Source organism: Triplophysa rosa, linkage group LG20, assembly GCF_024868665.1.
Source record: "Triplophysa rosa linkage group LG20, Trosa_1v2, whole genome shotgun sequence".
NCBI lineage: Eukaryota > Metazoa > Chordata > Actinopteri > Cypriniformes > Nemacheilidae > Triplophysa > Triplophysa rosa.
In genome coordinates, this window is record NC_079909.1 from 13,922,382 (window position 1) to 13,945,632 (window position 23,251).

The window sequence follows — 23,251 nt, forward strand, 5'->3', positions numbered from 1 at the left end:
CAAGATCTTTGTAGCTATTCTCAAAAAAAGGGTGAGTAAACAATGAAAGAATTCTTTTATGCTACCAAGAATTTTGTTTTTACAGCAGTATGTACCCATGGTATGCAATATTAAACTTGTAGTATATGGAAGATCTCCAGTGGGTGAGGTCTGGGGTGAGTGAGAGTTCATATTTTATTTCGACGAGCAGATCTAGACCGGCCGCCATGCCAAATAAGGGTCGCGATGGTAACACACCATCAGATGTTAAACCACATTAGGATCTGGGACGTCTCCAGTCAATCCGCTTTAAATGAATGTCCGAGTTATCCCTTCATCACAGTGACATGAGTTTACATCTTCCAATGAACATCAGAGCAGAAGTCACAACTCTTTGTCGTTTGCTTGTTTGTTTTTGAAGCCTGGATCATATTCGGAATCATCTGAAGTCCTTGGCTGTGCCTTGGCTTTCAGTTTCACATTCGAGTTCGTCACACTGCTGGCTGAGGCCTTGACATTGATGGATCAGAGGAAAGAAAGATGCCCAGAGCTGATTGGTCAGGTGTCACGTTACCGTGCGGAATAACGCACAAAGATGCTGGCAAGCTGGCCTGAATCAGAAGCAGATGGCAGTGCAGGCTGTTGCCTTATGACCATGCCAGCAAACTTTCCTTCTGTCTAAAAGGTTTCAGATGACTAATTTAGCTAATTTTGCAGGGATTTGCATGGAAACATTGCTGTGTTGTTGGATTTCTGTTAAGTCTGTGCATTATGTTATATTCTTTACACTGGGTTGAGCTTTAGAAATGGATTTTGTAGTGAAGGCCGATTGGAGCAATTGTAACAATTTTTGAACGAATAAATTTTGAGATTGTTTTGTTGTTTATTTTATGTTCAGTGCTGCTGTCTGAATGCTGTTGTGATGCTTTCGATTGAAATTCTATAAAGTTTATTTATGTTGTTGGTTAAAGGATGACATTAAAGGGATAGTTCACCCAAAAATGAAAATTCTGTCATCATTTGTGATGCAATCTTCTATAACCTTTTGTCTATCATCTCTGAAAATATCGTGCCAAAATGTACTTGTTTATTGCTGAAAACTAGCGATTTATAGTGATTTATACTGATGTTTAAGGACATGCCGATGGAGCTGCAAAAAATCACTCAGAACTTTCCCTCTCTTAACAAAGACAGTTCATCTATCAAAGTAAACCACATAACATGAAGAATGAAGGAGTATCAATGCACATTTCCCATCAGCCCTATGTAAACTATGGCATGCAAAGTTTTTATACAACGTTATCGTGAGATGGCGAAGCTCATTGTCTGGAGCACCGGGAGTTATCCCCGGTCCACTGCTCATGCGAGCCATGATCAAAAGTTCAGACACTATGCCCATGATAAACAATGTAAAACTTGCTTCACTACTCTACTAGTGTCCTTGTGTAGTGTAAAGTGACTTTTACTTGTGATACTTGACTGTTGTGCTTTTATTTTCATCACCTAACTTTAAACCTGTTTTTTCTCCAAATTCCCTTCCTGGAATCATCAAAGCGCTCAGCCGACTTCAGATAGCCATAACTTTTGTTACATACAAGGTATAAAAAGAGCTTTGGAAATAAAAAGAGCTTTGGAAAGGGCTTGAACCCAGCTTTCATATGGTATCAAAACTGTAATATGTAAATTGCCACCATGTGTTGGGTTTTCCCAAATCACATCACATCGCATTTACTCAACCTCTTGTATGACTTTCTTTCTTTTGCAGTACACAAAATATTTTGAAGAATATTGGTAACCGACAAATTGTGGTACCCATTCACTTCTACTGTGTAGACACAAAACCAATGCAAGTCAATGGGTAATGCTGTTGTTTGCTTTCTAACGTTCTTTAAAATATATTCTTCTGTGTTGTGCAGAAGAACGAAAGTCATACAAGTTTGAATTGACAAGAGGGTGAGTAAATGATGACAGAATTTTCATTTTTGGGTGAACTATCCCTTTAATGAAGGATGCTTAGTGTGCTACTGCACTGTAAAAAATGAAAAGTTGACTTAACTTAAAATTTCAAGGCAACTCGCTGCACAGCTTTTTTGAGTTTACTCAACTTTTGGCAAAGTATTTCACCTAACTCAATTAACTGAGTAATGTCACTTGACTGTCAATTTAAAAATAAATGTTGAACCAACCAATAAATATGCAACAATCAAATTTCTGAGTTCTCTCAACTATGTACTTAGTTGACCAAACTCAAAAGATTATGTTTTATATAATGTTAATAAATAAATGTTCTATTATTATATACACAATCTACTTAATAGATATATTATATACACACTCTACTTAAGTAACTGCTTAAGCTGTTTGTGATTTAAACATTTTAGCAGTGGCCTCACTGCGTCATTTACTTCAGAGCTCAACACTGAAGCACATGAGCCTCAATCAGGGTTAAAGTCATCAAACATCATTAAACATCATATAGTTAAAAAGGAACTCTAAATACCAAAGGTAACTTACAATGACAACAAAAACAAAAAATATAGCCAGCAAACACTAAAATAGCAATCATTTTAATAATTTTAACCGGCGAATTGAAAATTCTGCAGTGCATGATGGGAACTTTCAAACACTAGAATTGTGTTTGAAAAAGTTTAAGAATCTTTGTTGGTACCACATTTAGACTAATTTTGTACAAAATACTCAAAATAATACATTCTTCTTCTTTTACTAAAAAAACTTTGTTCAATTTACTTTATTACCTTTGTTCGAGAACAATTTGAAATTGTATTTTTACAGTGTGGTATACTATACAGGTAGTTGTCGAATACCATTGTATCATGGCTGTGAGGTCAGGGGCAATTGTAACAATAGTTAGGAATTAAAAATATTTGACCTAAAGACCATTAAATCATCAAAAAAGTAGATGAAGAATCACACATTTCTTGTGTTGTGTAGTGATTTCGCTTATTTCAGATAAGGTAATCCCTCTAAGTCGCCTGCTTTAAACATACATTATTCATGACAGCTGAGAGAACTATTAGAAGTAAAATCCTTTCCGTAATAATATGTTTTAAAGCAGTGATATTATATAGATAATAGATTTTATTATTCTATAGAACTTTTTCTAGTTGTACACTTAAATTAAGTATTATGATCTTTTTTATTATTAAGTCCAATAATGGTACAGATATGTATGCTGCATATCGCCGCTGTCCTTCCGAAACCCCGGATGTCCAAATTCGTTATTTTCAAGAAAGAGTAAAAAGCGCTGTGCTTTTTAAATGATTCAACACTGTGTTGTCAAAGTTCACAAGCACTTTTTAATACCTTTTATTAATTAGATATTTGCAAAACCCAGTGATAAACATAAAGGGTGACCAACCATGATTTATGGCAATAAAACCTATGGAGACTATATGGAGATATGAGGTTTCAGAAGGACAGCAGCGATGTTTCTTTTACCAAACTTTTGAAGGTAGATTTGCACTGTAGTAGTCTGTGAGAAAATATAAACAAATTTTACAATTGCCCCCAGTGTCCCCTACATAATAAAATGGAGGTTATGTTAATTATAGCTGAATAAAGTTTTTCAACACTGTCCTGGCTTTCATACTTTTACCCTGCATGGCAGAGTGCCATATTGTTCTAATGGCAGACGTTCATTGCTCAGCTCCCACAGTTATAAGCCAAGCCCAAGTCAATGAACCGGGGTCCTTCGTCCTTTAAATGAGACATAAAACCCCGACTTTACTTCTTGCCATCTCTCAACCAGTACATTCCTCTGGCCCGACGCCTTGCTTCATCTAAAGAGCCTACCTGATATCTTGAGGCAAGGTGAGATAGTTATAGCTGTGTCAATATATTAGGACTGGTCTCATATCCGTGCACAGACAGATGATGGCCCCCTTAAAATTGTTCCAATTAAATTGCCTCCACAGAGGCACCTATGAAAAGATCTTTCTCACTGTCTTTCAGGACACTATCCTTAACTGCATGTGCTCTCTCTATGTAGCATTAAAGGTTTAAGCGATAGGAAAATGGTCGGGAGGTAATTATTTCCATGAGGGATGCTTTCTCAAGCCCCATGCCATCTCAGTCCCATACCGCGATTAATTATAGCGGAAATGTTTAATCTCTCTCGCCCCTTCATAGCATTTAGTATTCAGTTAATGACTGTGAGAAATATTTACTTTACACCAGTGTGCAGTGTAGGGTGAAGCTGAGCCTGTTTATTTTGTTTAACCAGACGTTAATTGCTAAGTCATTGGAGGTTCTTGCCAAATTGGCGCGCGATGTTGGAAAGAGCACTCATTAACTCTATCAGTTGCTTTCTGGGCGACTATGGGTTTGGGATTGATTGAATGTGATTGGCAGATGGAGAATATTGAGGGCGGGGCAGGTACAGCTGGTGGAGGTGGAATGGCAGGTGTTGTCTGCGATGTTGATTTAATATGTATTAAGTTTATATGTGAGCAGTTGTCGGTCTGGTTGACATCTGGGTTATCCTTGAAGTAATGAGAACATTCATTAGAGACGCTTTGATGTTCATAGAAGTAATATTGAGAAAAGCTAGATTAAAAAATATATAACAGAATATTAACCCTATTAACTAACATGAATACTTAGCAAAATATCCAATAACAGATTTTTGCACTTTTTAATTCTAACGTTAACAAACAATTGGCGTCTAATTTAATCATTATAATCTAATACCTTAAACTATTGTTCAATAATCAGTTTAGAAACCAATGTAAGAGATGAGAAAATTCACATCTTTAGCATAATATTTCTTATTTTATTATAATTATTATTTGTAGATATAGTAAAGTATATAGTATATGTAGTATAAACAACAGTTTTGTTGATATTACCAGTATGCGAAGAACTCCTCTGTTATTTCCTCAAAGGTTAGTGTGCTGCACCCGATATGCAGGAAGCCGTTTTAATGTTTGCCCAAAACTGCTCTAAATCGCAGACTTAAATTTACAACGTCTCTGCTTTCGCAGTGTCAGACAGTCAGTTCCCAAAGCAAGCGCTGTCTGTTGGAGAAGTGGATCCTGGAGCAAATTCACTGGAGGATTTAGAGCACGAAGACAGGTGCCAGAGATTTGGAGCAATCTGCCATCACGCCTGCATCAGTACTCACGAATCCTACCTGTGTGTCTGCCACCCTGGATACACGCTCCTGCAGGACGCACGCACCTGTGTGCCAGGTAATATCATGGCTGTAATAACTCTTTGTATACTAAACAAAACTTGCGTGTTTGATTCATAAATTGGGAATAGATTCTCTTTTTCATTCAGTCAGGTACACCTTAAATCTCGATTATATAGAAAGGCTGTCTTAAACCAGAAGGATCTTTCCTATGGATGTAATAAACTGTATGAAGATTAGTCTTAAGATTTTTTTAAAATTAAAATCCATGCACGAGAAGGTTTATGTTATCCTGATTCTGCCGATGTCTCAGTTTATGTAAGCCTCATCGTTATTCACAACAAAACACTCACTATCAGCCCTGCATTACACAATGAAATTCATCTTCTTACTGCCTAACATTATATCTACATTATGGGCATGACCTGAATTCAAAATCACCTCATTCTTTATACTGGGAGTTTGTAATGCATTTAGGTGCGTGCTTCTACATAAAACAGAGAACGTTTTCATGATGAGTCAGTGAATCATCCCATTATAATAGCACAGAGCGCAGTCACAACTATCTAAAATGAATCATAAATTAAAGAAATAGTCAAATGTATGCAATCCTTACACAGCTCTTTTGCAATACAACGTCAGTATGTAGTATAGCCTACTTTAAAAATAATGTAATGGTTTGCATTTATATTAATAAATTAATGACAAAATGAAAATTTGGGGGTGATAATATTCCTTCAACTATTTTTATGCAGCTCTAGAGAGAACAATGGACATCCTTTCTGACATAGACAGACTATCATTGTTTTGTCTGATTCGCCGCGAGTTGTAATTTATTGTCCTTGGTTTCCCATTACGTCATTACATACGATGTTGTTTTTGTCTTCCATGTTAATATAGAAGCGTTGAGAGTATTGTTTATGCTCCAGTATAAGACATAACACTCTCATGATTCAGACACTATAGTAACTTCTCTATCTGAATCCTCAGCTGACCTTCAGAATGAATTTTGTTGACAGGTTTATTGGTGAAAGACGGAACTTGAATAGCGCTTACTATAATTTCGCATGATTAAAATTTGTGGAGAAACTCTAAATCACATGCACTATCAATCGTAAGTGATTTTAAAGGATGCCAGATAATAAGGTTGAGATGTAACTCTTTTTTCTTTTACAGAGAACCAGGAGGAAGACAACCGAGTTAGTGAGGAAGACCAGGTGGTGACTGTACCTCCTGCACAACAGGAAACCTTTACTGAGACCCCCGTCTTACATTATCCATGTGCAGGTATGTAATGTTAAACCAAGAACTGAATTTCTTTACCTGTCAAAAGCACATTGATGTGGATTCCCCACTCCTTTTAACACAAAGTATTCACAAATATTTTTACCAGACATTGTATACATCATCAAGGCACAACTATCCGACTATAACACAACACATTCTACATAACACAACCCTCAACATTCTTAATTCTCAGGAGGTAATAAAGACTATACTGTTTCCCGAAACACTGCTATTCTTCCAAATAGCCAACACAACTGCCAAATCCCATCTCTCCAACCGCACTCAACATCTTAACTGCAGCCAAAGCAGCAGAAATCCACACATCCCATATCATCTCTCCAATCCAGGTCTTCTGTCTCCAGTCCAGATCCTCCCTGTTCAGAGTTGGAGTGAATTTCTGGCAGGCCGGATATTCCTGTCTTAGCTTACATTTATAACAGAATAACGTGCACATGTTTTTGAGGTTGGAGAGACTCAAAATCATTCCTGTAATGATGTGTTGTTGACAAGTGGCCAGTCTGTTAGTCATGTCTTGGTTGTTTTGGAGTGCACATAATGTTATTAGATGACCTGTTACACTTGTTGCATCATGATGTAGAACTAAATTCCAGATATTGTCAACTTGCAGGAATAGTCATTCTAATAGAGGTATCACACATTAGCTTAATTGAAATATGCTAAACTGAAAACAAAAAATCACTTTGTCCAAGAGGTTATTCTTATTCAAGCGTGCTATAAGTATATTTCTTTTACACAAAATGAGAAAGTATACAGTCTACTTTTTGTGTACTTATCAGAAAAGGATAGGCCTACATGTAGAAGGATATTTGGCCTATACTTCATCTTTTGAGATATACTTAAAAGTATAGTGAGGTGTACTAAGTATACTTGGCTTGTAGTTGTGTTTACTGTTTAGAATGATTCACCTATTTAATACTTTTCCCAAATAGTTTTACACTTTTTCCAAATAGTTGTCTTATAAGTCTACATGACTAAGTTTATATTGTAACAATATAATATATAATATAAATAAATTGTAAACTGTAAGTATGATATTAAGTTTACTTAAAGAATACTTACATGCATAAAAACTACAAATCTAGTAGTTTTGCGAGTACTGTACATTTCGAAGTTTACTTTCATAAATTAAAAAGTATTAAAATAGTACGTTTACTTGTAGTATTGTGGCAGTGCAGATAAAAATGTAGTTGTAAACTAGTTGTGTACTCCAAGTTTACAACGTTTAAAATGAAAGTTTAGTTGTGTTAGGCAGTTGTGGCCTAATGGTTAGAGAGTCGGACTCATGACCAGAAGGTTGCCGGTTCGATTCCCAGGGCCGGCGGGTAACAACTGAGGTGCCCTTGAGCAAGGCACCTTACCCCTACTTGCTCCCCGGGCGCTGTAGTGATAGCTGCCCACTGCTCCGGGGGTACGTGTGTTCACTACTCTCTGGATGGGTTAAATGCAGAGGTCACATTTCGTTGCCTTGTACATGTGCAATGACAATAAATTGAATCTAAATCTAAAATCTAAATCTTAAGCTTTACTTGAGAATACTTAATTTGGGGATGAATGGGGATACTTTGTTTTAAGCTATGATCTCAAGGTTTAATGTATATGTGGTTTAGAATGGATGGATGTTTAAAGACTTAAAAATGTCCTGTCTGGGACACTGTCGCGTCTCTGGTGCCTCAGTTTCGGCTAAAGAGGGTTGAAATGCTCTGGGTAACTCATCAAGTCATGCAGAAAAAATCATTTTTAACTGCTCAGCTATGTCAGATCGGTTTAGGCTGAAGCATTTCTTTCTAGGCCTTTTTATTTAGGCAAACCGTTCAGACAAGTAGCAGTTATTATTATAATGTTTATTATTATTATTATTTAAATGTGTGAGCACCACGCAAGTGACACAGCTGCACATCTCCAATGTGCGCTAACTGCTGTGCCGCGCCTCAGATTTATTTTGTGGACGCTGTGTAATTCAAAACTGGCTTCGTTTTACGAATCTTCTTGCCACCCGCTATTACATTTGTCACATTGTGTTCTGGTCTTTCCATAAGCATCATTAAATAGCTGCTAGTCGTGCTTGGGCACTGAAATCTTATAACCAGACATAGTTATTAGAAAGTGTGGTAGATGCATTAACTGGTGTGTTTTTCGCGGCAGATAATGGACCCTGTGCTCAGCGCTGTTCTGCGGTCAGAGGCCTAGCGCATTGCTCCTGTTTCCCTGGATACTTTCTGATGGTTGACGGACACACCTGTGAAGGTAAAGTGAAACTTTTTACCAACAACCCGACTGAGTTTTAAAGCAGCAAAACACTAAACATTTCCTTCTCAACATATTGCAAACTTACGTGAAGTCTTACCTTATTTCCTTCAGTTTCACTGATCCACGACAAATTATTCTCCTTCAGCCCCACTGGTGCCAGTGTAACTGTGTGGATTTCTGTATGTAATTTATACCACCTGACTGAATAAGCTGCCTTAAACATTTACAGAAAAGGTTGATGTTCACGTTATTTAAGTTCTGTTTAATAGCTGAAATTTTTACAAGGATACTTACGACTGCGACGACAGCAGTCGCAAACTGTCCACGAGTCAACGTGAATGATAGGTTTTATGCCGATGTTTTAGGTTTGCCTTGCTTCAGGAGACAGGAGCTGTAAATGTAGTGTATCTTAATCTCTGCATTTGAGGAAAGTTTAAGGGAGGCTATCATCGAAATGGACTCAGGCGAACTGGCGGCTTTAACTGTTGAATTATCCCTGGGTTTATTTTATTCTTTGTCTATCCGTCTTCAAAGTGCTCCCATATGCTTAAATGCGGGTGGTCAGAGACCTTGATTTCATCTTGGCAGAAACAAAATAAAGCTTGTCTGACTTTGCTTGTGCAGCCAAGATTTTTAGTCACAGTGTGAAGGAAACTGGATTGGGGGTTTGTTTTAATGAAATATTTTAGTATTAACTTTCATTCAATGTACGCAACACATTACCCTTCCGAGTGCACGCACGACACGCGACGCAGTTTGCGTAAGGTATATACTTTTAACTGTATATGGCCTGTCGTCCTCCTCAGTTTCCCCAGCATCTGTTTCTCTTCGTAAGCCATATTCACGTGGTAAACATTAAGTGTTATAGATTCATAAAGCCGGGCCTGCGTGCAATTTCGCCAAGGAGAAAACCCACTTTGAAACAACAATAAAATGGTAAATTGATTTAGAGCAAACCAAACTATTAGAAACAAAACCTAATCTGATCTCGCACCTCGTAAAACGCTAATGTGGCTTTATGGCGGTGCTGCTGTGTTCGTTACAAGGGTGGGTGTGTGTTTGCACACGTCTGTTGTGTGTTTCAAGGAAGTGAATGAGCGAGATCCGTGGGCGTGGCTTGTTGGTTTTGACTAAATCCTTGGTGTTTCAAGTCTTACGAAACCTTTACCCTTAACCCTAACCTTACTCTAACCATCTAAACTACCTATGATTGTTAAAATCGCCAAAAAAAAAAACACTGTTGCGTGATGACGTCAGACTCGAAACACCAAGGATTTAGTGAGAGCCGCGAGGGACACTTGCTCCCAGTGTTGCCAACTTGGCGACTTTGTCGCTTTATATAGCGACTTATTTTTCAAAAAGCGACTAGCGACAAATCGAGCTACTTTCTGAATGAGCCTCGGCGAAACATTCTGCTTCACTTCTACAGCCCCGCGAGAGCGAGTTTTTGCCTTTCCAGCGCAGCACCGCCTCTCTGTCTACTGAGGTTGAGCGGCAGGGAGAAGCAGCACACATTCAGTCTACAGTAGGCCTATATACTGTATGTACAAACAGTGTTTCCAAGAACTAACCACTTATTGACCTTGCTGGAGCATTTATGATTTAAAACACGATGATTGTATGAATGCATAAACATGGACACACAGACGGATTTTAGCTGTTCAACGAAAGTGACTGCTGGTGTGTAGTTTTAAGGGGTCGAGTTCACTCACTATTATATAAACAGTAACTAAGAACCTATTTATTGTGAATTTGGGTTAATTGTTTTAATATAATACTTTATACAACAGCTCAGAGAGCAGAGATATGAAGCAGACCTGAAGTGCTTAGCTTGACAAATACTACGTGATGACGTCACTGATTTGCAAATTTGCGCATGGCGACATTTAGCGACTTTTGGGCAGGTTTTAGCTACTTTTCATTGAAAATAGTTGGCAACAGCTCCATTGAAGAGGTGTTTGTACACCAGGAGGGCTCCTACCGGTGTGTGTCGCTCGGATGGATGTGTGATGATGGCTTTGTTCACAACCAGAGTAGAGATTGTGTGGGTAAGAGATCTCAACCGACATTGGAGGGCAATTTTAACTCGTAAATCGAAAATGAACAATCACCACGTGCCACATGCACATAAAAATTGGAGCATAAATGAAGTTACCCCGGCTGCGTAAGAGCGATGTTCTGAATGGAAAAATATGTTTCACAAATTACATTGAACTCTCTTAGGATTCTCAGACATGTATACTGTACATATATGTGTGTATGCTTGTATGTGTCTCAATAAACAGGATTTTAGACAAACTGCGTATACAAAGCTTGATCATCACCCACTCATCTCAATTTCACTGAACACTGAATAATCCTCAGCGTTCCCGCCACAGCCATGACACATCACGATAGTGCTCTCTCACTCCCCATGGCCTCAAGTCTGCACACATACATTATTCATACGAATGCGTGTCCTCTAATGCATTTCAGAGTACCACATTTTGAAGGCAATTCAACATATTGTTATGATAAAGAAAATGTTTTGAATAAGTGCCTCCGCTCGTGTATACTGATGAGGCGGCTTGTTGATGTTTTTGTGCCGTATCAGTGACAGAGCGCGAAAAAAGAGCCCGAGATGCTTTCTGCATGCCTCCTGGAGCTAAATAATGTTTACATGAAGCTAAGAACTTTTAAAAAAGAGATAAAGAGTATGCAATCTGACTACACGAGGAACTGCGCTAAAATGTAGACTTAAGGGCAACTGGAAATGACCAGAAGCTCCACAACTGTCTGCTAGTGGAGAAAATGCAGATTTGAGAGAGAAATAATCTCATGATATTTTCATAGAAGTCTTGTCCTCCTGTGAAAAGCTACAATGCAGGGAACAGATGTTATTATTTCAGATGTACAAGCATTCCAAAGACTCATTAATTGAGTGTTTCTGTAGTCATTAGGTTTATGCAATATTTTATATTAATACATTGTTTTCTCTGGATAAAATAGTTTGCTTTTCAAGTTAAATACATGTTAAATACATCTTAAGAAAATGTCTCAATAATTCGATCCATTGAACACAGTAATGTGTTTAACCCCGAAACCTAACGTCACTGGCGTGAAAGCTAGGGATGCACGAATAAGAGAATGGCCGAATAAATTGACGTGTGACAGGGAGAGGGAGAGAGAGAGAGACGGCCAGCAAACGCGTCGGCAGTGTGTGGAACATTTTAAAGCACGGAGCTTGAGAAAATTTATGAATAAAAGCGTCTTTATTTTGGTAACTTGTGTACTTAATACTGGAGCGGGCGGTATGACAGTAGCCCCGCTGCTCGCGACATCCTTTGACATCATACAGTGGTCGCGTGCACACAGTTCCCTGTACTAAACAACTTGTCAAAGTATGTTCTGACCTTCTGAGAGAACGTCAGCTTTTGTGGGCGGAGTTTGGAGGAAAGATGTGAACTGAAATGGTTGTCAGTCAGAATTGCTTGCATGGACGTTTTTTTTTCTTTAAATCATTTTGCAGTGTAGCCTATAATAATCCAACAGTTTTCGTTTATTCATATTTTTATCTTATAGTGTTTAATGACACTTTTTAATGAAGTGTTTTGTTGTAGGGGTACAGAGTAGCTACAGTACATTCTTTCAGCAGTCAGATATAGGCTTAATATTGGCTATTCAAGAAGGGAGAGGGCTCAATTTTGTATTTAATTTAGCCTACTTGTTTTGCTCAATTTTATTTTAAGTTATTGTATATTGGAAAGCAAGACAAAATATAAAACGCACATTTTGACCATTCAGTTTGTGCAATAGTGGAAAAAATTGGCTAAATAAATAGAAGAAATGCGAAAAGCCATGTTCAGCATTCGGGCAAGTGTTTCATTTTTATTCGGCTTTGGCCAAGAATTTTAATTTCAGTGCATAGTGAAAGCAAGTCGTACGTAAACGTACAAATCGTTACAACGTACAAATTTGCCACATTGTAAAATTGTTATAATTCCTGTGAGATTGTGTTGCAATGGCCAAGAATGGCCAGGGTGATTTCAGTTTCCTAAAACCTCAGCACTATTATTTTGCTGCGTTGGTGGAGTATTTTCTTCTTTAAATGCAAATCTTGTGTGTGATTACTTAAACTGGCTTGTACTTTTAAACAAATTGCCCAGAATCATTGTTCTCTCTGTGGTGTCTCCAGCCGTTGTGAAGAACAGATAAACCAACATATGGGCTTTTCTCTAGAGTTCTGCCTTAAATTGTTTATTTTGGCAAAAACATGACAGATTAAATCCTGTTTTAGCCTACAAATCAGCCATTGTGTAAGTCTGAAGTAATTATCCAGTCTCTGGGCTTGTTTCTGTCCTGTTTACACTTTAACATTGTCTAGAGTTCTTGCTTTTAATCAATCTGGTCATCTTGACTCTTCACTGTAGTGACAGAACATAAAATAAACACCGGCCTCCTTTATCCTGCTTGCCATTCAAATGTGACATTGCAACCAGCAACAAAGATGCTTCAGAAATGGAGATCACCACCAATATTTCATAATTACAGATTTTTTTCTGTTCATGTACCTCATGTCACCTGCACTTTTACTTTGCAGATTTGAACGAGTGTGTGACGAACACACACACCTGCCAGGCGGATGAGCGGTGCGTGAACACAATCGGATCGTTTATGTGCCAGAGGCGGATCTCGTGTTCAAGAGGCTACCAGGAGAGAAACGGAGTGTGTGAAGGTGGGTGGACTAGTAACAAATATTTGTAAATAATATCTGCAAGTGCAACGTAATGTTTATGAAATGTGAAGCTAATGAAAATGAGTCTAAGGAGCAGTCCATTCAGTGGGTTGTGTATACAGATGTGTTTATCCAACGCAATCTCACTGGAATTCGTGTGTAATTTATGATGTGGCTAATTTGTATGAATTTGTACAATCATATTCTTACATTTTAGTACTACTTAGTTGACCAAACTCAAAAGATTATGTTTTATATAATGTTAATAAATAAATGTTCTATTATTATATACACAATCTACTTAATAGATATATTATATACACACTCTACTTAAGTAACTGCTTAAGCTGTTTGTGATTTAAACATTTTAGCAGTGGCCTCACTGCGTCATTTACTTCAGAGCTCAACACTGAAGCACATGAGCCTCAATCAGGGTTAAAGTCATCAAACATCATTAAACATCATATAGTTAAAAAGGAACTCTAAATACCAAAGGTAACTTACAATGACAACAAAAACAAAAAATATAGCCAGCAAACACTAAAATAGCAATCATTTTAATAATTTTAACCGGCGAATTGAAAATTCTGCAGTGCATGATGGGAACTTTCAAACACTAGAATTGTGTTTGAAAAAGTTTAAGAATCTTTGTTGGTACCACATTTAGACTAATTTTGTACAAAATACTCAAAATAATACATTCTTCTTCTTTTACTAAAAAAACTTTGTTCAATTTACTTTATTACCTTTGTTCGAGAACAATTTGAAATTGTATTTTTACAGTGTGGTATACTATACAGGTAGTTGTCGAATACCATTGTATCATGGCTGTGAGGTCAGGGGCAATTGTAACAATAGTTAGGAATTAAAAATATTTGACCTAAAGACCATTAAATCATCAAAAAAGTAGATGAAGAATCACACATTTCTTGTGTTGTGTAGTGATTTCGCTTATTTCAGATAAGGTAATCCCTCTAAGTCGCCTGCTTTAAACATACATTATTCATGACAGCTGAGAGAACTATTAGAAGTAAAATCCTTTCCGTAATAATATGTTTTAAAGCAGTGATATTATATAGATAATAGATTTTATTATTCTATAGAACTTTTTCTAGTTGTACACTTAAATTAAGTATTATGATCTTTTTTATTATTAAGTCCAATAATGGTACAGATATGTATGCTGCATATCGCCGCTGTCCTTCCGAAACCCCGGATGTCCAAATTCGTTATTTTCAAGAAAGAGTAAAAAGCGCTGTGCTTTTTAAATGATTCAACACTGTGTTGTCAAAGTTCACAAGCACTTTTTAATACCTTTTATTAATTAGATATTTGCAAAACCCAGTGATAAACATAAAGGGTGACCAACCATGATTTATGGCAATAAAACCTATGGAGACTATATGGAGATATGAGGTTTCAGAAGGACAGCAGCGATGTTTCTTTTACCAAACTTTTGAAGGTAGATTTGCACTGTAGTAGTCTGTGAGAAAATATAAACAAATTTTACAATTGCCCCCAGTGTCCCCTACATAATAAAATGGAGGTTATGTTAATTATAGCTGAATAAAGTTTTTCAACACTGTCCTGGCTTTCATACTTTTACCCTGCATGGCAGAGTGCCATATTGTTCTAATGGCAGACGTTCATTGCTCAGCTCCCACAGTTATAAGCCAAGCCCAAGTCAATGAACCGGGGTCCTTCGTCCTTTAAATGAGACATAAAACCCCGACTTTACTTCTTGCCATCTCTCAACCAGTACATTCCTCTGGCCCGACGCCTTGCTTCATCTAAAGAGCCTACCTGATATCTTGAGGCAAGGTGAGATAGTTATAGCTGTGTCAATATATTAGGACTGGTCTCATATCCGTGCACAGACAGATGATGGCCCCCTTAAAATTGTTCCAATTAAATTGCCTCCACAGAGGCACCTATGAAAAGATCTTTCTCACTGTCTTTCAGGACACTATCCTTAACTGCATGTGCTCTCTCTATGTAGCATTAAAGGTTTAAGCGATAGGAAAATGGTCGGGAGGTAATTATTTCCATGAGGGATGCTTTCTCAAGCCCCATGCCATCTCAGTCCCATACCGCGATTAATTATAGCGGAAATGTTTAATCTCTCTCGCCCCTTCATAGCATTTAGTATTCAGTTAATGACTGTGAGAAATATTTACTTTACACCAGTGTGCAGTGTAGGGTGAAGCTGAGCCTGTTTATTTTGTTTAACCAGACGTTAATTGCTAAGTCATTGGAGGTTCTTGCCAAATTGGCGCGCGATGTTGGAAAGAGCACTCATTAACTCTATCAGTTGCTTTCTGGGCGACTATGGGTTTGGGATTGATTGAATGTGATTGGCAGATGGAGAATATTGAGGGCGGGGCAGGTACAGCTGGTGGAGGTGGAATGGCAGGTGTTGTCTGCGATGTTGATTTAATATGTATTAAGTTTATATGTGAGCAGTTGTCGGTCTGGTTGACATCTGGGTTATCCTTGAAGTAATGAGAACATTCATTAGAGACGCTTTGATGTTCATAGAAGTAATATTGAGAAAAGCTAGATTAAAAAATATATAACAGAATATTAACCCTATTAACTAACATGAATACTTAGCAAAATATCCAATAACAGATTTTTGCACTTTTTAATTCTAACGTTAACAAACAATTGGCGTCTAATTTAATCATTATAATCTAATACCTTAAACTATTGTTCAATAATCAGTTTAGAAACCAATGTAAGAGATGAGAAAATTCACATCTTTAGCATAATATTTCTTATTTTATTATAATTATTATTTGTAGATATAGTAAAGTATATAGTATATGTAGTATAAACAACAGTTTTGTTGATATTACCAGTATGCGAAGAACTCCTCTGTTATTTCCTCAAAGGTTAGTGTGCTGCACCCGATATGCAGGAAGCCGTTTTAATGTTTGCCCAAAACTGCTCTAAATCGCAGACTTAAATTTACAACGTCTCTGCTTTCGCAGTGTCAGACAGTCAGTTCCCAAAGCAAGCGCTGTCTGTTGGAGAAGTGGATCCTGGAGCAAATTCACTGGAGGATTTAGAGCACGAAGACAGGTGCCAGAGATTTGGAGCAATCTGCCATCACGCCTGCATCAGTACTCACGAATCCTACCTGTGTGTCTGCCACCCTGGATACACGCTCCTGCAGGACGCACGCACCTGTGTGCCAGGTAATATCATGGCTGTAATAACTCTTTGTATACTAAACAAAACTTGCGTGTTTGATTCATAAATTGGGAATAGATTCTCTTTTTCATTCAGTCAGGTACACCTTAAATCTCGATTATATAGAAAGGCTGTCTTAAACCAGAAGGATCTTTCCTATGGATGTAATAAACTGTATGAAGATTAGTCTTAAGATTTTTTTAAAATTAAAATCCATGCACGAGAAGGTTTATGTTATCCTGATTCTGCCGATGTCTCAGTTTATGTAAGCCTCATCGTTATTCACAACAAAACACTCACTATCAGCCCTGCATTACACAATGAAATTCATCTTCTTACTGCCTAACATTATATCTACATTATGGGCATGACCTGAATTCAAAATCACCTCATTCTTTATACTGGGAGTTTGTAATGCATTTAGGTGCGTGCTTCTACATAAAACAGAGAACGTTTTCATGATGAGTCAGTGAATCATCCCATTATAATAGCACAGAGCGCAGTCACAACTATCTAAAATGAATCATAAATTAAAGAAATAGTCAAATGTATGCAATCCTTACACAGCTCTTTTGCAATACAACGTCAGTATGTAGTATAGCCTACTTTAAAAATAATGTAATGGTTTGCATTTATATTAATAAATTAATGACAAAATGAAAATTTGGGGGTGATAATATTCCTTCAACTATTTTTATGCAGCTCTAGAGAGAACAATGGACATCCTTTCTGACATAGACAGACTATCATTGTTTTGTCTGATTCGCCGCGAGTTGTAATTTATTGTCCTTGGTTTCCCATTACGTCATTACATACGATGTTGTTTTTGTCTTCCATGTTAATATAGAAGCGTTGAGAGTATTGTTTATGCTCCAGTATAAGACATAACACTCTCATGATTCAGACACTATAGTAACTTCTCTATCTGAATCCTCAGCTGACCTTCAGAATGAATTTTGTTGACAGGTTTATTGGTGAAAGACGGAACTTGAATAGCGCTTACTATAATTTCGCATGATTAAAATTTGTGGAGAAACTCTAAATCACATGCACTATCAATCGTAAGTGATTTTAAAGGATGCCAGATAATAAGGTTGAGATGTAACTCTTTTTTCTTTTACAGAGAACCAGGAGGAAGACAACCGAGTTAGTGAGGAAGACCAGGTGGTGACTGTACCTCCTGCACAACAGGAAACCTTTACTGAGACCCCCGTCTTACATTATCCATGTGCAGGTATGTAATGTTAAACCAAGAACTGAATTTCTTTACCTGTCAAAAGCACATTGATGTGGATTCCCCACTCCTTTTAACACAAAGTATTCACAAATATTTTTACCAGACATTGTATACATCATCAAGGCACAACTATCCGACTATAACACAACACATTCTACATAACACAACCCTCAACATTCTTAATTCTCAGGAGGTAATAAAGACTATACTGTTTCCCGAAACACTGCTATTCTTCCAAATAGCCAACACAACTGCCAAATCCCATCTCTCCAACCGCACTCAACATCTTAACTGCAGCCAAAGCAGCAGAAATCCACACATCCCATATCATCTCTCCAATCCAGGTCTTCTGTCTCCAGTCCAGATCCTCCCTGTTCAGAGTTGGAGTGAATTTCTGGCAGGCCGGATATTCCTGTCTTAGCTTACATTTATAACAGAATAACGTGCACATGTTTTTGAGGTTGGAGAGACTCAAAATCATTCCTGTAATGATGTGTTGTTGACAAGTGGCCAGTCTGTTAGTCATGTCTTGGTTGTTTTGGAGTGCACATAATGTTATTAGATGACCTGTTACACTTGTTGCATCATGATGTAGAACTAAATTCCAGATATTGTCAACTTGCAGGAATAGTCATTCTAATAGAGGTATCACACATTAGCTTAATTGAAATATGCTAAACTGAAAACAAAAAATCACTTTGTCCAAGAGGTTATTCTTATTCAAGCGTGCTATAAGTATATTTCTTTTACACAAAATGAGAAAGTATACAGTCTACTTTTTGTGTACTTATCAGAAAAGGATAGGCCTACATGTAGAAGGATATTTGGCCTATACTTCATCTTTTGAGATATACTTAAAAGTATAGTGAGGTGTACTAAGTATACTTGGCTTGTAGTTGTGTTTACTGTTTAGAATGATTCACCTATTTAATACTTTTCCCAAATAGTTTTACACTTTTTCCAAATAGTTGTCTTATAAGTCTACATGACTAAGTTTATATTGTAACAATATAATATATAATATAAATAAATTGTAAACTGTAAGTATGATATTAAGTTTACTTAAAGAATACTTACATGCATAAAAACTACAAATCTAGTAGTTTTGCGAGTACTGTACATTTCGAAGTTTACTTTCATAAATTAAAAAGTATTAAAATAGTACGTTTACTTGTAGTATTGTGGCAGTGCAGATAAAAATGTAGTTGTAAACTAGTTGTGTACTCCAAGTTTACAACGTTTAAAATGAAAGTTTAGTTGTGTTAGGCAGTTGTGGCCTAATGGTTAGAGAGTCGGACTCATGACCAGAAGGTTGCCGGTTCGATTCCCAGGGCCGGCGGGTAACAACTGAGGTGCCCTTGAGCAAGGCACCTTACCCCTACTTGCTCCCCGGGCGCTGTAGTGATAGCTGCCCACTGCTCCGGGGGTACGTGTGTTCACTACTCTCTGGATGGGTTAAATGCAGAGGTCACATTTCGTTGCCTTGTACATGTGCAATGACAATAAATTGAATCTAAATCTAAAATCTAAATCTTAAGCTTTACTTGAGAATACTTAATTTGGGGATGAATGGGGATACTTTGTTTTAAGCTATGATCTCAAGGTTTAATGTATATGTGGTTTAGAATGGATGGATGTTTAAAGACTTAAAAATGTCCTGTCTGGGACACTGTCGCGTCTCTGGTGCCTCAGTTTCGGCTAAAGAGGGTTGAAATGCTCTGGGTAACTCATCAAGTCATGCAGAAAAAATCATTTTTAACTGCTCAGCTATGTCAGATCGGTTTAGGCTGAAGCATTTCTTTCTAGGCCTTTTTATTTAGGCAAACCGTTCAGACAAGTAGCAGTTATTATTATAATGTTTATTATTATTATTATTTAAATGTGTGAGCACCACGCAAGTGACACAGCTGCACATCTCCAATGTGCGCTAACTGCTGTGCCGCGCCTCAGATTTATTTTGTGGACGCTGTGTAATTCAAAACTGGCTTCGTTTTACGAATCTTCTTGCCACCCGCTATTACATTTGTCACATTGTGTTCTGGTCTTTCCATAAGCATCATTAAATAGCTGCTAGTCGTGCTTGGGCACTGAAATCTTATAACCAGACATAGTTATTAGAAAGTGTGGTAGATGCATTAACTGGTGTGTTTTTCGCGGCAGATAATGGACCCTGTGCTCAGCGCTGTTCTGCGGTCAGAGGCCTAGCGCATTGCTCCTGTTTCCCTGGATACTTTCTGATGGTTGACGGACACACCTGTGAAGGTAAAGTGAAACTTTTTACCAACAACCCGACTGAGTTTTAAAGCAGCAAAACACTAAACATTTCCTTCTCAACATATTGCAAACTTACGTGAAGTCTTACCTTATTTCCTTCAGTTTCACTGATCCACGACAAATTATTCTCCTTCAGCCCCACTGGTGCCAGTGTAACTGTGTGGATTTCTGTATGTAATTTATACCACCTGACTGAATAAGCTGCCTTAAACATTTACAGAAAAGGTTGATGTTCACGTTATTTAAGTTCTGTTTAATAGCTGAAATTTTTACAAGGATACTTACGACTGCGACGACAGCAGTCGCAAACTGTCCACGAGTCAACGTGAATGATAGGTTTTATGCCGATGTTTTAGGTTTGCCTTGCTTCAGGAGACAGGAGCTGTAAATGTAGTGTATCTTAATCTCTGCATTTGAGGAAAGTTTAAGGGAGGCTATCATCGAAATGGACTCAGGCGAACTGGCGGCTTTAACTGTTGAATTATCCCTGGGTTTATTTTATTCTTTGTCTATCCGTCTTCAAAGTGCTCCCATATGCTTAAATGCGGGTGGTCAGAGACCTTGATTTCATCTTGGCAGAAACAAAATAAAGCTTGTCTGACTTTGCTTGTGCAGCCAAGATTTTTAGTCACAGTGTGAAGGAAACTGGATTGGGGGTTTGTTTTAATGAAATATTTTAGTATTAACTTTCATTCAATGTACGCAACACATTACCCTTCCGAGTGCACGCACGACACGCGACGCAGTTTGCGTAAGGTATATACTTTTAACTGTATATGGCCTGTCGTCCTCCTCAGTTTCCCCAGCATCTGTTTCTCTTCGTAAGCCATATTCACGTGGTAAACATTAAGTGTTATAGATTCATAAAGCCGGGCCTGCGTGCAATTTCGCCAAGGAGAAAACCCACTTTGAAACAACAATAAAATGGTAAATTGATTTAGAGCAAACCAAACTATTAGAAACAAAACCTAATCTGATCTCGCACCTCGTAAAACGCTAATGTGGCTTTATGGCGGTGCTGCTGTGTTCGTTACAAGGGTGGGTGTGTGTTTGCACACGTCTGTTGTGTGTTTCAAGGAAGTGAATGAGCGAGATCCGTGGGCGTGGCTTGTTGGTTTTGACTAAATCCTTGGTGTTTCAAGTCTTACGAAACCTTTACCCTTAACCCTAACCTTACTCTAACCATCTAAACTACCTATGATTGTTAAAATCGCCAAAAAAAAAAACACTGTTGCGTGATGACGTCAGACTCGAAACACCAAAGATTTAGTGAGAGCCGCGAGGGACACTTGCTCCCAGTGTTGCCAACTTGGCGACTTTGTCGCTTTATATAGCGACTTATTTTTCAAAAAGCGACTAGCGACAAATCGAGCTACTTTCTGAATTAGCCTCGGCGAAACATTCTGCTTCACTTCTACAGCCCCGCGAGAGCGAGTTTTTGCCTTTCCAGCGCAGCACCGCCTCTCTGTCTACTGAGGTTGAGCGGCAGGGAGAAGCAGCACACATTCAGTCTACAGTAGGCCTATATACTGTATGTACAAACAGTGTTTCCAAGAACTAACCACTTATTGACCTTGCTGGAGCATTTATGATTTAAAACACGATGATTGTATGAATGCATAAACATGGACACAGACGGATTTTAGCTGTTCAACGAAAGTGACTGCTGGTGTGTAGTTTTAAGGGGTCGAGTTCACTCACTATTATATAAACAGTAACTAAGAACCTATTTATTGTGAATTTGGGTTAATTGTTTTAATATAATACTTTATACAACAGCTCAGAGAGCAGAGATATGAAGCAGACCTGAAGTGCTTAGCTTGACAAATACTACGTGATGACGTCACTGATTTGCAAATTTGCGCATGGCGACATTTAGCGACTTTTGGGCAGGTTTTAGCTACTTTTCATTGAAAATAGTTGGCAACAGCTCCATTGAAGAGGTGTTTGTACACCAGGAGGGCTCCTACCGGTGTGTGTCGCTCGGATGGATGTGTGATGATGGCTTTGTTCACAACCAGAGTAGAGATTGTGTGGGTAAGAGATCTCAACCGACATTGGAGGGCAATTTTAACTCGTAAATCGAAAATGAACAATCACCACGTGCCACATGCACATAAAAATTGGAGCATAAATGAAGTTACCCCGGCTGCGTAAGAGCGATGTTCTGAATGGAAAAATATGTTTCACAAATTACATTGAACTCTCTTAGGATTCTCAGACATGTATACTGTACATATATGTGTGTATGCTTGTATGTGTCTCAATAAACAGGATTTTAGACAAACTGCGTATACAAAGCTTGATCATCACCCACTCATCTCAATTTCACTGAACACTGAATAATCCTCAGCGTTCCCGCCACAGCCATGACACATCACGATAGTGCTCTCTCACTCCCCATGGCCTCAAGTCTGCACACATACATTATTCATACGAATGCGTGTCCTCTAATGCATTTCAGAGTACCACATTTTGAAGGCAATTCAACATATTGTTATGATAAAGAAAATGTTTTGAATAAGTGCCTCCGCTCGTGTATACTGATGAGGCGGCTTGTTGATGTTTTTGTGCCGTATCAGTGACAGAGCGCGAAAAAAGAGCCCGAGATGCTTTCTGCATGCCTCCTGGAGCTAAATAATGTTTACATGAAGCTAAGAACTTTTAAAAAAGAGATAAAGAGTGCAATCTGACTACACGAGGAACTGCGCTAAAATGTAGACTTAAGGGCAACTGGAAATGACCAGAAGCTCCACAACTGTCTGCTAGTGGAGAAAATGCAGATTTGAGAGAGAAATAATCTCATGATATTTTCATAGAAGTCTTGTCCTCCTGTGAAAAGCTACAATGCAGGGAACAGATGTTATTATTTCAGATGTACAAGCATTCTAAAGACTCATTAATTGAGTGTTTCTGTAGTCATTAGGTTTATGCAATATTTTATATTAATACATTGTTTTCTCTGGATAAAATTGTTTGCTTTTCAAGTTAAATACATGTTAAATACATCTTAAGAAAATGTCTCAATAATTCGATCCATTGAACACAGTAATGTGTTTAACCCCGAAACCTAACGTCACTGGCGTGAAAGCTAGGGATGCACGAATAAGAGAATGGCCGAATAAATTGACGTGTGACAGGGAGA

General features: G+C 37.9%; 1 protein-coding gene across 1 annotated transcript in view; it reads left to right on the top strand.

The window, feature by feature from the left end:
* The window catches only part of fbln2 (fibulin 2), a 54,645-nt gene that overhangs the window by 18,574 nt on the left and 12,820 nt on the right, over window positions 1-23,251 (top strand). The window contains 6 exon segments of the mRNA XM_057362814.1: window positions 4,983-5,189; window positions 6,308-6,418; window positions 8,582-8,683; window positions 13,266-13,318; window positions 13,382-13,390; window positions 22,065-22,143. Of these exon segments, the coding sequence (XP_057218797.1) occupies window positions 4,983-5,189; window positions 6,308-6,418; window positions 8,582-8,683; window positions 13,266-13,318; window positions 13,382-13,390; window positions 22,065-22,143 (561 nt within the window).